Source organism: Melanerpes formicivorus, unplaced genomic scaffold, assembly GCF_026170545.1.
Source record: "Melanerpes formicivorus ecotype bairdi unplaced genomic scaffold, bMelFor1.0.p_v2 SCAF_96, whole genome shotgun sequence".
In the NCBI taxonomy this organism is placed as follows: Eukaryota; Metazoa; Chordata; class Aves; order Piciformes; family Picidae; genus Melanerpes; species Melanerpes formicivorus.
In genome coordinates this window covers 1,982,249-1,997,027 of record NW_027142448.1, presented here as the reverse complement: position 1 = coordinate 1,997,027, position 14,779 = coordinate 1,982,249, and the positions used below count along the sequence as shown (strand labels likewise).

Genomic DNA, 14,779 nt, shown 5'->3' with positions numbered 1-14,779 from the left:
GTCTCCTCCTCTCCAGGCTAAGCAACCCCAGCTCCCTCAGCCTCTCCTCACAGGGCTGTGTTCCAAACCCCTCTCCAGCTTTGTTGCCCTTCTCTGGATTCGTTCCAGCAAGTCAACCTCCTTCCTAAACTGAGGGGCCCAGAACTGGACACAGTACTCGAGGTGTGGCCTAACCAGTGCAGTGTACAGGGGCAGAATGACCTCCCTGCTCCTGCTGGCCACACTCTTCCTGATGCAGGCCAGGATGCTATTGGCCCTCTTGGCCGCCTGGGCACACTGCAGGCTCATGTTCAGCCTGCCACTAACCAGCACCCCCAGGTCCCTCTCTACCTGGTCGTTCTCAGCCACTCTGACCCCAGCCTGTAGCACTGCCTGGGGTTGTTGTGGCCAATGTGCAGAACCTGGCACTTGGATGTGTTCAATTTCCTGCCCTTGGACTCTGCCCATCTGTCCAGCCTGTCCAGGTCCCTCTGCCGAGCCTCTCTACCCTCCAGCAGATCAACTCCTGCCCCCAGCTTGGTGTCTTCAGCAAATTTACTAATGATGGACTCAATGCTCTCATCCAGATCATCAATGAAGGTGTTAATGAGCACAGGGCCCAGCACTGCTCCCTGGGGCACACCACTGGTGCCTGGCTGCCAGCTGCCTGTGGCACCATTCACCACCACTCTCTGGGCCCAGCCTCCAGCCAGTTCCTAACCCAGCTCAGAGTGCTGCTGTCCAAGCCAGGGGCTGACAGCTTGGCCAGCAGTTTGCTGTGGGGGACATTGTCAAAGGCCTTGCTGAGGTCCAGGCAGACCACATCCACAGCCTGCCCCACATCCACCAGGCAGTCACCTGATCATAGAAGGAGATCAGATTGGTCAGGCAGGACCTGCCCTTCCTAAATCCATGCTGGTGTTAGGTGTGAAACAGAATGAATGACTGCTCCTACCCCAAATAAATTGTCAACTAACCAAAGATGTTATTTTTAAAAGTGAAGATCAAAGCACTCTGGGATTTTAAGTTTCACTTACACCTACACATAGAACACAGCAGAAGAATATTTGGAAGCTGCAGCAAGCCACACAGTGCTGTATAAATGCATGACTTGTCTCAACATGTCCCAGCATTTGATCACCTGATACAGCAGGACTTTTTATTCACATCAGATTGCAGTTCAAGGGTTTCCTCTTTCACCTTATCCTCTTGTTCTGTTAAAATCCTAGGGAGAAGAAGCAACAACTCTGAGAAAATAGCCAACAATATCCTTAATGAGATCAAAACAAAATAACATCCCACCCAAACCTATAACATTTCCCAGAGATCAAGAGAAAATGACAGCAGTTTGCAAACTACCCAGCAAATATACTAAAAGGTAGAATTATGGTGGCCCCACCACACACTGTCCTCGTTCAGCTGTTTAGACAAGTGCAGCTGGTGCTGATGGTTAGCATTTATTGTGTATCACAGCAACTCAAAGCCATACTCTCCACTTGCTATTTTGGAGGTTGGAGCTAAACAAATCTGCATGTGCCTACCTAGACATTGATCAGTTCTCTTTCACTTATCAATTAACATTCACAAAATTTCAGTAACTTCAGCAACAATATTAAAGTTCTGCCAATTCCACAGCAGTGTCATCACCTCTGTAAGCAGCTCAGAGGGAATAGATTCGGCCAGTGGCATCCTGGCCTGCATCAGGAACAGTGTGGCCAGCAGGAGCAGGGAGGTCATTCTGCCCCTGTACACTGCACTGGTTAGGCCACACCTCGAGTCCTGTGTCCAGTTCTGGGCCCCTCAAGTTAGGAAGGAGGTTGAGTTGCTGGAACGAGTCCAGAGAAGGGCAATGAAGCTGGGGAGGGGTTTGGAACACAGCCCTGTGAGGAGAGACTGAGGAGCTGGGGTTGCTTAGCCTGGAGAAGAGGAGACTCAGGGGAGACCTTCTTGCTTTCTACAACTACCTGAAGGGGAGTTGTAGACAGGCAGAGGTTGGTCTCTTCTCCCAGGCAACCAGCACCAGAACAAGAGGACACAGTCTCAGGCTGCACCAGGGGAGGTTTAGGCTGGAGGTTAGGAGGAAGTTTTACAGAGAAAGAGTGATTGCCCATTGGAATGTGCTGCCTGGGGAAGTGGTGGAGTCACCATCACTGGAGGTGCTCAGGAGGAGACTTGATGGGGTGCTTGGTGCCATGGGTTAGTTGATTAGGTGGTGTTGGATGATAGGTTGGACTCAATGATCTTGAAGGTCTCTTCCAGCCTGGTTTATTCTATTCTTTATGTAAGTTCAACAATCCACCTCTCCCTCACTCCCAGCTCCCAGGCAGATAGCAGAATCTGAGATGTAATGAGCAGAGGAAAGAAAAAAACACATCCAATGCTCTGCTGCAGGGACTCAGTAGCATCCATTTCCAAGCATGTTTCTCCAAGCATTCAAGAACTTCCTGCAAGAACCATCACAACATCCCAGGCCCTCAGCCCTCCCAGCAACAATTCATATTATTCTGTGTCTATACAGAGCTTCATTAGGTTATCCAGGACTTTCTATGAACCTGAGCAACTACTCAGTTAGAGCAAGAAGGCCAGGCAACAGACCAGTTTAAAAGGGACAAATAATTCACCACTGCATGTTCCTATCCAGCTCACTTAAACAAGAATTCACTCTGTCATTAGGGATAGGATTCATGTGAGCTGGGTCTTTACAAATGAAGAATTGGCTAAGAGGGCCTTACCTGGGGTCTGCTGTAAATCAGTGGGGGGGGGGGGTGTCTGAAGACAACAGACACTGGACACAGCCTGAACCTCTGAACTGTGAAGCCACAAGAATCAACACAAAGGAAATACAGCTGTATGAAAATTAATGAAGAGTGGTGAAACAAAAGGGAGGTTTTGTTTGTTTCTTCTAAAAGCCAAAAGTAAGATATTAGATGTCTCCACTCACGAGAGCAGAAGACAAAAAAAAATTATCTTTGTATTTAAAATCTGCTGGAGACTAAGATCTCCCCAGGGCCTTTGGATCAGAGCATAAACAACCATATAGAACTGCAATGGGCATTGCATTTGAATTCCTATCGATAGTTTCAAACACAGAGCTCTTACCCACTTCTATCTCACATAAGAAGCAGGAATTTCTCCATTCCCACCCCTCACAAAATCACTCTGGCACTAGCTACTTTTTCATCTATTTTCCTTTTTCACAGAATCACAGAAACGTCCAGGTTGGAAAACACCCTCAGGATCATCAAGTCCAATCCAGAACCCTACTCTACAAGGGTCACCCCTAAACCATATCCCCAAGCACCACATTCAAATGACCTTTAAACGCGTCCAGGGCTGACCACTCAACCATCTCCCTGGGCAGCTCATTCCAATGCCTGGCCACTCTCAGAGTGAAGGCTGAACATGATCTTCTTCACCCAGAGAAGTGAAGAACCAAATTCAAAGGAAGGTGGGTTACATGTGAAGGGGTACATGTAGTAGGTGCATTGGGAAGACTGCAAGTGCTGAATACCTCAGCCAGTGGGGAAAGGGAAAGGGAAATTTGCATCCAGGAATTTAGGATAAAAGGGAAATTGTGCCTTCCAGCAATTTGAGAGACCCCACAGAGAACTGTCCTGTGGACTCTCCCTTTATTCAAATAAAGTTCCCAAGACTGCTGGAACGAGTCCAGAGAAGAGCAACAAAGTTGGTGAGAGGTTTGGAACACAAGACCTATGAGGAAAGACTGAGGGAGCTGGGGTTGCTCAGCCTGGAGAAGAGGAGGCTCAGGGGTGACCTCATTGCCCTCTACAGCTACCTGAAGGGAGGTTGTAGCCAGGCAGAGGTTGGTCTCTTCTCCCAGGCAGCCAGTACCAGAACAAGAGGACACAGTCTCAGGCTGCACCAGGGGAGGTTCAGGTAGGATGTTAGGAAGAAGTTCTACACAGAGAGAGTGATTGCCCATTGGAATGGGCTGCCCAGGGAGGTGGTGGAGTCGCCGTCATTGAAGGTGTTCAGGAGGAGACTTGATGGGGTGCTTGGTGCCATGGGTTAGCTGTTTGGGTGGGTTGGATTGATTGATGGGTTGGACACGATGATCTTGAAGGTCTCTTCCAACCTGGTTTGGTTTATTCTAATAAAGACTCCTCTGTCTTTGTTGTGAAGAGGAACTTCTGGACCATATTCAAGAATGCTGGGGAGGGACTGCTCAGGATCTCAGGGAGTGATAGGACTAGGGGGAATGGAATGAAGCTGGAGGTGGGGAGATTCAGGCTGGAGCTGAGGAGGAAGTTCTTCCCCATGAGAGTGGTGAAGCCCTGGAATGGGTTGTCCAGGGAGGTGGTTGGGGCCCTGTCCCTGGAGGTGTTTAAGGCCAGGCTGGATGAGGCTGTGGCCAGGCTGATGTAGTGTGGGGTGTCCCTGGCCATGGCAGGGGGGTTGGAACTAGATGATCCTTGTGGTCCCTTCCAACCCTGACTGATACTGTGATACTATGATAATAAATTTTCCTTACATTAGTGACAGGAAGTCAGGCATGTACAGAACTCACAGATAGAGAATTCACAGAACCCTTAGCTAGCTAAGTGAAGCACAGACTTCTTGGTACTGTATCCAGAATAGGCACTGCACTCATAGAATATCAAGTTGTAATGCTAGACTCAAACAGAAAGGCCGTTTGCAGGAATGTTGTGCAATAGTTCACTCCAGCTTTAAAAATATGACATGTAATTTTTCATTGAAAATGAAATACACAAATAAAGAAACAGAAAGAGACAGTCTCAGGGGAAATTGCCATTTCATTCCAGAGCTAACAGTAGGAGAGGAACACAAGCAATCTGAGGAACAAAAGCAATCCAAGTGTGTCTCCCAAACAACACCCACATGCATTTCTTCACAGGTATTCAATATAGCTGCTTGTGTGGCAAGAACTTGATCCCTCACACTCAAATGCAAACATGCAAGTTGCTAGAGTTGTTCTGAACAAGAGGACACAGTCTCAATCTGTGCCAGGGGAGGTTTAGGCTGGAGGTGAGGAGAAAGTTCTTCACCAAGAGTGTCATTCACCATTGGAATGTGCTGCCCAGGGAGGTGGTGGAGTCCCCATCCCTGGAGGTGTTCAAGAGGGGATTGGATGTGGCACTTGGTGCCATGGTCTAGTCATGAGGTCTGTGGTGACAGGTTGGACTCGATGATCTTTGAGGTCTCTTCCAACCTTGGTGATTGTGTGATACTGTGTGATATTTTCAGCTGTTTGCTATTAACTGCAGTTACTGCATTTGCATGTATTTAACAACCCTTCAATGTGGACCAAAGTTTCCATTTAATACCACAAGCATTTCTGTAGGTTTGGTTTTGTTTTTAAATATACCATACTGCTGAAATTCATAGACTCCTAGAATCATTTCAGGTGGAAAAGACTTTTAAGGTCATCGATTCCAACCATTACAAAACTCTGCCAAGTCCTGTGCTTAACCACCTCCCTCAGCACCACAGCTCTGTGTCTTTGATACACCTCTGGGGATGGGGAATCAACCACAGGGAGGCCTGTTCCACTCTCTGAGAATCCTTCAAGTGAAGAAGCTGCTTCTAACATACAATCTCAACCTTATTTGTGTCATGAAATTCTGAAGACAAAAGTGAGGAAAGGAAGTTCCTGAATGTAGTGGTTTGTTAGGTCAGCTCTAAAGAGTGCTTGAGTGTTTAGAATGTCAGTTTTGAATATCACAGTATCACAGTATCACAGTATAGTCAAGGTTGGAAGAGACCTCGAGGATCATCGAGTCCAACCTGTCACCACAGACCTCATGACTAGACCATGGCACCAAGTGCCACATCCAATCCCCTTTTGAACACAGTACTCAAGGTGTGGCCTAAACAATACAGAGTACAGGGCACAATGACCTCCCTGCTCCTGCTGGCCACACTGTTCCTAATGCAGGCCAGGATGCCATTGGCCTTCTTGGCCCCCTGGGCACACTGCAGGCTCATGTTCAGCCTACCATCAACCAGCACCCCCAGGTCCCTCTCTGCCTGGCTGCTCTCCAGCCACTCTGACCCCAGCCTGTAGCTCTGCATGGCGTTGCTGTGGCACTTGGATGTGTTCAATCTCCAGCCCTTGGACTCTGCCCATCTGTCCAGCCTGTCCAGGTCCCTCTGCAGAGCCTCTCTACCCTCCAGCAGATCAACTCCTGCCCCCAGCTTGGTGTCATCTGCAAATTTACTGATGACTGACTCAACCCCCTCATCCAGATCATCAATAAAGATGTTAAAGAGGACAGGGTCCAGCACTGATCCCTGGGGGACGCCACTGGTGCCTAGCTGCCAGCTGGCTGTGGCACCATTCACCACCACTCTCTGGGCTCAGCCCCCAGCCAGTTCCTAACCCAGCTCAGAGTGCTGCTGTCCAAGCCAGGGGCTGACAGCTTAGACAGCAGTTTGCTGTGGGGGATGGTGTCAAAGGCCTTGCTGAGGTCCAGGCAGACCACATCCACAGCCTGCCCCACATCCACCAGGCAGTCACCTGATCATAGAAAGAGATCAGGTTGGAGAGGCAGGACCTGCCCCTCCTAAATCCATGCTGGCTGGACCTGAGCCCTTGGCCATCCTTCAGGTGCACAGTTATTGCCGCCAGGATAATCTGCTCCATCACTTTCCCTGGCACTGAGGTCAGGCTGCCAGGCCTGGAGTTTCCAGGTTCCTCTATCCGACCCTTCTTGTGGATGGGGACCACGTTGGCCAGTTTCCAGTCACCTGGGACCTCTCGTGATCATCAGGATTGAAGCACTTTGGCATGTTCTGGGTGCTGATGAAGCACAGAAGGTGGCAGTGTTAGTTTCCAATGGGTATTTTCCTGGTGGTTTCTTTAAGTGCCCTCTACAATGTTTCCAATGTTGTAACTACCATTCTCTTGTTTTTCTTAGAAATGCTCCATGACAAAACTTGCTGGCTACACAAACAGAAGTTTGATATGAAACTTACACTCCTTATTTCTGCTCACCTGATCAGAACTCTGATTGGAAACCTACCGTGCTGGGTATCTAGCTACTGTACACCAGCCAAGCAGAGTGGCACTTCTGCACCTTAGCCAACAGGATCTCACTAGATGACATCATTTATGTCGGCATGAACCTGAACAGATTCCTCAAGAAACTCCATTGGTGAAAGACAACAACTTAAATCCAACTGATTTGAATTTCTTATTTGTGGAAATACAAAGTGCCATCCCATTGAACTAGGGAGAAAGCATTCATTGATAGCATACACAAACACAACAAAGTGGCAGGAAACAGAACACAAGTAAGACAGAAAAGTCCATCCATCTCCATCCACAAATCAGCTGCTGAGCCTGGGAGAACTCTGGCAATTACTTCATTTTAAAACCTTATATACAAATCAGCAGACATCTAAAAAATGGGGAGGAAATTGTATTACCAGAGGGAGCTGAGCAGTTTCTGCCCTGTAAAGCAGTACTGCTCTGAGAGGAACAGCTCCCTTATCAGGAACTGAAAGGACTCCCTTCAGGCTTCCATTCAGTACTCCTAAGTTTGGAAGGGACCTCAAAGATCACCGAGTCCAACCTGTCACCACAGACCCCCTGACTAGAGTAGGGAGGACACCACTGCCCACTGCAGGCTTGAACTCACAACCTTCCCATTAAAGGTCTTGTGCACTACCAACTGAGCCACCTGTCCCTCAGGGATATTCTTCTTGTGCTGTTCATCTGGCATGTGAGACCTTCGATTTCTGACCAAATTCATAGTACAGTGAGTTGTGGGACTGAAGCAGAGCAAAACAGCTGGGCTGGAATGCCACACATTTATCTATGATCCCAGAAAATTCTAGATAAAATCCATCCCATTCTATAAGAACTTGAAACAGTTCACAAGAACTGTTGGGATTGAGGGTCAATAGGCTAATGTGGTTCTTTGTCTGCGTGAGAGCAGGCAGAGTGTTGTATTCACCAAGTACAGCTTACATTGTTTCTGTCAGCTCAGCATCTAGTCCCATGTATTTGGGATCTTTAGAGAGTAATTCAGGGAATTATTCACAAAATAACCAATTCAGCTGCATTCACTAACAGAGACAGTGGTGGTGTGTGGTTGCAAAGGCATTGCACAGCTATTTAGCAAGAACTAATATCTCATTGAAATTACTTAGCACTACCAGCGCAGCAAGTGCATCTCTGCTTTGCAAATAACGGATTCTCATTAATCATTCCCATAGCTACACCAGGGAGCACGTTGAAATATGCAAATTAGCCATTCAGATCCATCCATTTGATGATATCTATCTTTCATTTGACAGCTTGCTTTGCTTTACTTATGGAAAACATTTTATTTGCTTGTATGACATGTTAGAGTGTCCTGGTGGGCTGTGAGTTCTGTGTGTTGGAATAATTCTCTGTCCATTTAGCATTTATGTGGTATGTGCTTTTCCACTGAAGCATTGAGAATTACACTGTGGTGTCCCTTCTGGCCTCCAGGGTCTCCAAACTCTCTGCATTTCCATGCAGACAAGAAAATAACCTCAAGTACTGTGTCCAGTTCTGGGGCCTTCCGTTTAGGAAGGAGGTTGACTTGCTGGAACGAGTCCAGAGAAGGGCAATGAAGTTGGTGAGGGGTTTGGAACACAGCCCTTTGAGGAGAGGCTGAGGGAGCTGGGGTTGCTTAGCCTGGAGAAGAGGAGACTCAGGAGTGACCTTATGGCTCTCTACAACTACCTGAAGGGAGGTTGTAGACAGGCAGAGTTTGGTCTCTTCTCCCAGGCAGCCAGCACCAGAACAAGAGGACACAGTCTCAGGCTGCACCAGGGGAGGTTTAGGCTGGAGGTCAGGAGGAAGTTCTACACAGAGAGAGTGATTGCCCATTGGAATGGGCTGCCCAGGGAGGTGGTGGAGTCACCATCACTGGAGGTGTTCAGGAGGAGACTTGATGGGGTGCTTGGTGCCATGGTTTAGCTGTTGGGTGGGTTGGATTGGTTGATGGGTTGGATGCGATGATCTTGAAGGTCTCTTCCAACCTGGTTGATGATGATGATGATTATTATTATTATTATAAAGGGGCATGCTTTAAGGGATGGAGCTCAAGGCTGATATTGCACCCCTACAAACATGCAATAATGGATACAAACCTGGAAATGGAAGTATGCTTGTAAAATGGTGTATGAATAACCAAAATGAGAAAAGAAGAGATCTTGCATAATTCTTTCAGCTATAGAGAGGTGCTTAGCACCAACCTTTCCTATAAACTATGAACAGTTCAGTGCATTTGCTTGAAAATCTCCTTTTGGGTTCCCAGCAAGCAGAGCTGTAAATCTGCTCTCAAAGAAGAAGCACAGACATATGTAAAATCCAGCACGTTGTTTAGTCTAGGTAAATTCTTACTAGTTCAGTTATTCCCTCAGGAATATTGGGATACTCTGGAGGCATTGGTGTTCAAGCTATATGCATTTGGTGTATTTTAGACGCTAAAAGTAAACATGTTTTCTCCTTCTACCATAGGAATAACAGATGGTCTTCTGTGGTTTTACATGAGGTAGGAGGGAAAAAATTATCTGTTAAGAACCCATCTGCAGAGAAAAGAAAGAAGAGAAAGACTAAAAGAGAAGGGAGGGGAAAAAATAGAAAGAAAGAGAACAAAGGAAAAGAGAGGAGGGAGAGAGCAAAGAGTGGTGAGAGATAAGCCTTAAATATTTTTTGCACCACTCTGCTTTTTAAATCTAGACAGTTTTGTAACTACTATAATTATCAGCACTTCTATCACTGAGTGTGATGAGGCTCCTAATCCTTAAAAATAGTTGTCACTTTCAAACTGATCTGTGTTTTTTATGAATTTTGACACATTCACACTCCATTTTGAAACTTTCACCCTCAAGTTTTCTGAGGAGTTCCCTTCTAAGTATAGCACCTTGGCAAGATGCTCTCCCGTTCCCATAGGGACCTCGCCTTCCTTATCGTTACCAGCTTTATCACCCAACAAAAGCCCTGGTACCTTATCCCCAGTTATCTCCTGCAGAACAAAGAATAAATGCCAGGTGGGACACTGTATTTTAAACATCACAAATCAAGAGGATAAAAACTAATAAATAGGACACTGCCACAAGATATTTCAGACACCACTTATGAGCCAGGTGTATGTTGTTTTAATTACGAACATGAGGAATTGCGGTGGGATAAACGGTATGAAAACAGAATGTTAGAGGCTGCACTGACTTGGCATTGTTTGCTAATAGCACAGAAGCTCATCATGCTGTATGAAAATAGGAGAGGAAACTAAAATGCTGCACAGGCTCTGACATTGCATGTTTATAGCCACTGCTCTTCTAATTATCACAGAATCACAGAATGTTAGAGGTTGGAATGGACCTCCAGAGATCAGCAAACCCACCCCACCTGCCAAAAGCAGGGTCACCTAAGGTGGTCCACACAGGACTGCATCCAGGCAGGTTCTGAAAATCTCCAGAGAAGGAGACTCCACAACCCCTCTGGGCAGTCTGTTCCAGTGCTCTGGCACCCCCACTGTAAAGAAGCTTCTCCTTATGTTTAGGATGTTCAGGTTTTGTTCCTTGTCTTATTACTATGCACCACAGAAAAGAGCTTGGTCCCCTCCACTTGACAAACCCCTTCAGATGTTTATACATATTGATTAGATCCCCTCTCAGTCTTCTTTTCTCAAGAGAGAGCTTGCTGTGAAGAGAGACGCGGAATGGCCACCCCCAAATACACAGAATAGGCACGAATCAAAGGCAGTTTTGGAAATGGTTCAAATTAGCACAGTGAGAATATCCATAACTGCTGAGTGATGCAGCACTCAAGGGACCTGCCTATATGTCTTTCCCTTATCAACAGTCTGTAGCAAAGCAAAGTAGTAATTAAAAGATGAGTGAGCTGGGAAATTATTTTGTCCACAATATTAATTTCTTCTGGATCAAAACCTGGAATTGTCCTCTAACTTTTCCCATCTTTATTGATAACAATTACAGATTTGTTAAGCTGATACATTTAATAAGGGCCTGTTGTTCTAAAATGCATGTGTGGCCAGCAGGAGCAGGGAAGTCATTGTGCTCTGTACTCTGCATTGGTTAGGCCACACCTTGAGTCCTGTGTCCAGTTCTGGGCCCCTCAGTTTAGGAAGGACATTGAGAGACTTGAAGGTGTCCAGAGAAGGGCAACAAGGCTGGAGAGAGGCCTTGAGCACAGCCCTGTGAGGAGAGGCTGAGGGAGCTGGGGTTGCTTAGCCTGGAGAAGAGGAGGCTCAGGGGTGACCCCATTGGCCTCTACAACTACTTGAAAGGTGGTTGTAGCCAGGAAGGGGTTGGTCTCTTCTCCCAGGCAACCAGCACCAGAACAAGGGGACACAGTCTCAAGCTGTGCCAGGGGAGGTTTAGACTCGAGGTGAGGAGAAAATTCTTCACTGCGCGAGTCATTCGTCATTGGAATGTGCTGCCCAGGGAGGTGGTGGAGTCACCGTCCCTGGAGGTGTTCAAGAGGGGATTGGATGTGGCACTTGGTGCCATGGTCTAGTCATGGGGTCGGTGTTGATAGGTTGGACTCGATGATCCTCGAGGTCTCTTCCAACCTTAGTTATACTGTGAGACTGTGCATGCTACTGGTAGTTCAGTACAGACACTCAGATGAGACATAACTATTCCTGTTCATAAACATTTGATTGAATGAGTCCTAACTTCAACTAGCAAAGATATTGGCCCCCCTGGAAAACTGTTATACTGGAACACATGCCCAATAAAATCAGACTACATGGTCTCTCCATAACAATTTGTTCCTTGCTTTTTCAGTATCAGAAGTCTCCAACAGAGAGCACATAGGAAGTCACACTTTGTTGTCTCTGTGGATGCAGTCCTCTGTGACAGTAGCCTGAGGTTTAGTGTTATTTTTTCTTTTGGCCACAAGCAAATGCAGCTGCTTGCACTGTAAATATGGTGTCTAAGAGCTGCAGAGGAAGAGCCTGGATGAGGCACTTGGTTCCATGATTCAGTCAGTTAGATGGTGTTGGGTGGGAGGTTGGACTCAATGATCTCGAAGGGTTTTTAGAACCTGGTTAATTCTATTCTATTCTATTCTATTCTATTCTATTCTATTCTATTCTATTCTATTCTATTCTATTCTATTCTATTCTACTCTATTCTATTCTACTCTATTCTATTCTATCTTATTCTATTCTACTCTACTCCTATTCTATTCTATTCTATTCTATTCTTATTCTATTCTATTCTATTCTATTGAGAACAAAAAAAGGTAATTTTTCATTAAGTGAAGCTACTCAGTCAGTGGCATAGGCTATGATTTTGTTTTCATGTGGTTAAAAGGATAATCCCCAGAAACTGAACTGTCCACCATGAGACAGCTGTAGGGCACTAATGTAGATACTGCAGCTTTAGGTTTATGGTTTATGGCTTATGTTCACCACACAGCCAATTTTTCATGGGCTGCATACTTGGTTGTCCAATTGCTAGTGATCAGCAGTGATCAGCAGTCATCCATCACTGATTCATCCCATTGCCCAGTGCTAGCAGTGATCCAACAGGAGCAATCAGATAGATAAACTTGATGAGAAATCAAAGCACTTTCCCCACCACTCCTTCTGAGTTCCTAAAATCCTGGAACTGGATTTTTTCATCAGCACTGAGATCCTAACTGTGACTGTGCAGACCAAAATCAGCAACAGAAATTTAACTATCATAACACCAGAAACATGCTGCTCCCTGTGCTTTGCTCTGTGAGCATCCAGAAGCAGGTAGAGAACAATGACACCAGAGTTTAGATGTCATGTTACCTTGATGCTTATCAGCCACTGCTTGAGAGTTGTGAGCGTGTCTTTGGCTGTTACATCATGACGACACCATCAGCTTTTCTGAAACTCTGCCTGGTAATACTTCCACACCTACAAGCAAGAAGCTGTGTAGAGCTCTCTTCAATACAAGCAGCAATCTGACAAGAGAAGTAAAATCTTTCAGTAATTCCCCTTGAAAAAGAAGATGTTGCCATACAGTTTCTTCTAATAATCTACTCTTAATAAGGGTTACAGCTCCTGCTAATTTGGCTAACATATTGCAGTGGGTTGAGCGACCAATTTCCCCACCATGGGCTAAAGAAAGACTCAAACGGATTGCAAAAGTGGTGGAGAGTTCAAATAGAAGCAGTCAATGCTTACAGAGTAGTGGTGAATGGTGCCACATCCAGTTGGCAGCCAGGCACCAGTGGTATCCCCCAGGATCAGTGCTGGGCCCCATCCTCTTTAACATCTTCATTGATGATCTGGGTGAGGGGGTCGAGTCAGTCATCAGCAAGTTTGCAGATGACACCAAGTTAGGAGCAGATGTTGGTCAGTTAGAGGACAGAAGGGCTCTGCAGAGGGATCTCAACAGACTGGACAGATGGGCAGAGTCCAACAGGATGGCATTCAACAAGTCCAAGTGCCAGGGGCTGCACTTTGGCCACAACAACCCCATGCAGAGCTATAGGCTGGGGTCAGAGTGGCTGAGAGCTGCCAAACAGAGAGGGACCTGGGGGTGCTGATTGACAGCAGCCTGAACATGAGCCAGGAGTGTTTCCAGGTGGCCAAGAAGGCCAATGGCATCCTGGCCAGCATTAGGAATAGTGTGGCCAGCAGGAGTAGCAAAGTCATTGTGCCCCTGGACTCTGCATTGGTTAGGCCACACCTTGAGTCCTGTGTCCAGTTCTGCGTCCCTCAGTTTAAGAAGGACATTGAGAGACTTGAAGGTGTCCAGAGAAGGGCAACAAGGCTGGGGAGAGGCCTTGAGCACAGCCCTGTGAGGAGAGGCTGAGGGAGGTGTGGCCTGTGCGGTGGCATCAGGGGCCAGCACCCAGCCTAAACCACCGCACCGCACTGCACCACACCGCCACCCCTTATTCCATACTATAATCCCTGCACCCAAAACATATCATCAAATTAGAACTCTTCTGATGACATGTCTAGCAACAGTCCAGGTCTTCATCTGGGTGTCCTTCCACACAGTCTCTCCTTCAGGCTCAAGTATCAGTCCATTCCATTTCTTCTTCCTCATCTGGCGGAACATGCCAGCGACACAGAGTCATTCTCCTGCAGTGTGAATTCTTCATGGACTCGTTGGGACACCCTGGTCACCTGAAAGAACCTCACAACTTCTCAGCTGAACCTTTATTTACATTTACTCAGCGGCATTTTTCCACCCCTGGGACAAGCCGGTCAGAGCAATCAGGCTCCACGACCGCTTTTCTTTTTCCCCCCTCCCATCCATCCTTGTTCCTTGCCCTTGTGAACCTTTCCTGTTATTGTTATATATATAGTGTTTAAAGAAAACTCTTTACCTCTCTACTTCCAGGCTGACTCCAAATTATTACTTGGTGGATTTGCTCCTTCCATTTCCTTTTTTTTTCCCTCTCTGTTGGGAGGAGGGGGAGGAGCAGGGGAGCAGGGGAGAGGTTGTCAGCCTTGCCCCTATCTGAGCTCTTAATTCCCAGTTAAGGCTCAAACCACTACACCCAGGTATCCTAGACAACAGGGAACTGTAATACTGATCTTCACTGCAGAGCCTGTTTGAAAGTGTCCAGTTCTGGGCCCCTCAGTTTAGGAAGGAGGTTGACTTGCTGGAACGAGTCCAGAGAAGAGCAACAAAGTTGGTGAGGGGCTTGGAACACAGCCCTGTGAGGAGAGGCTGAGGGAGCTGGGGTTGCTCAGCCTGGAGAAGAGGAGACTCAGGGGTGACCTTATCACTCTCTACAACTACCTGAAGGGAGGTTGTAGACAGGTGGATGATGATCTCTTCTCCCAGGCACCCAGTACCAGAACAAGAGGACACAGTC

General features: G+C 46.8%; 1 protein-coding gene across 1 annotated transcript in view; it reads right to left on the bottom strand.

Annotated features, from left to right (window-relative positions):
• Positions 1-1,116: 1,116 nt before the first annotated feature.
• Positions 1,117-14,779, bottom strand: part of CRACR2A (calcium release activated channel regulator 2A) — a 91,343-nt gene continuing 77,680 nt past the window's right edge. Inside the window, 5 exon segments of the mRNA XM_068166071.1 lie at positions 1,117-1,204; positions 4,528-4,610; positions 9,864-9,965; positions 12,750-12,808; positions 12,811-12,857. Of these exon segments, the coding sequence (XP_068022172.1) occupies positions 1,117-1,204; positions 4,528-4,610; positions 9,864-9,965; positions 12,750-12,808; positions 12,811-12,857 (379 nt within the window).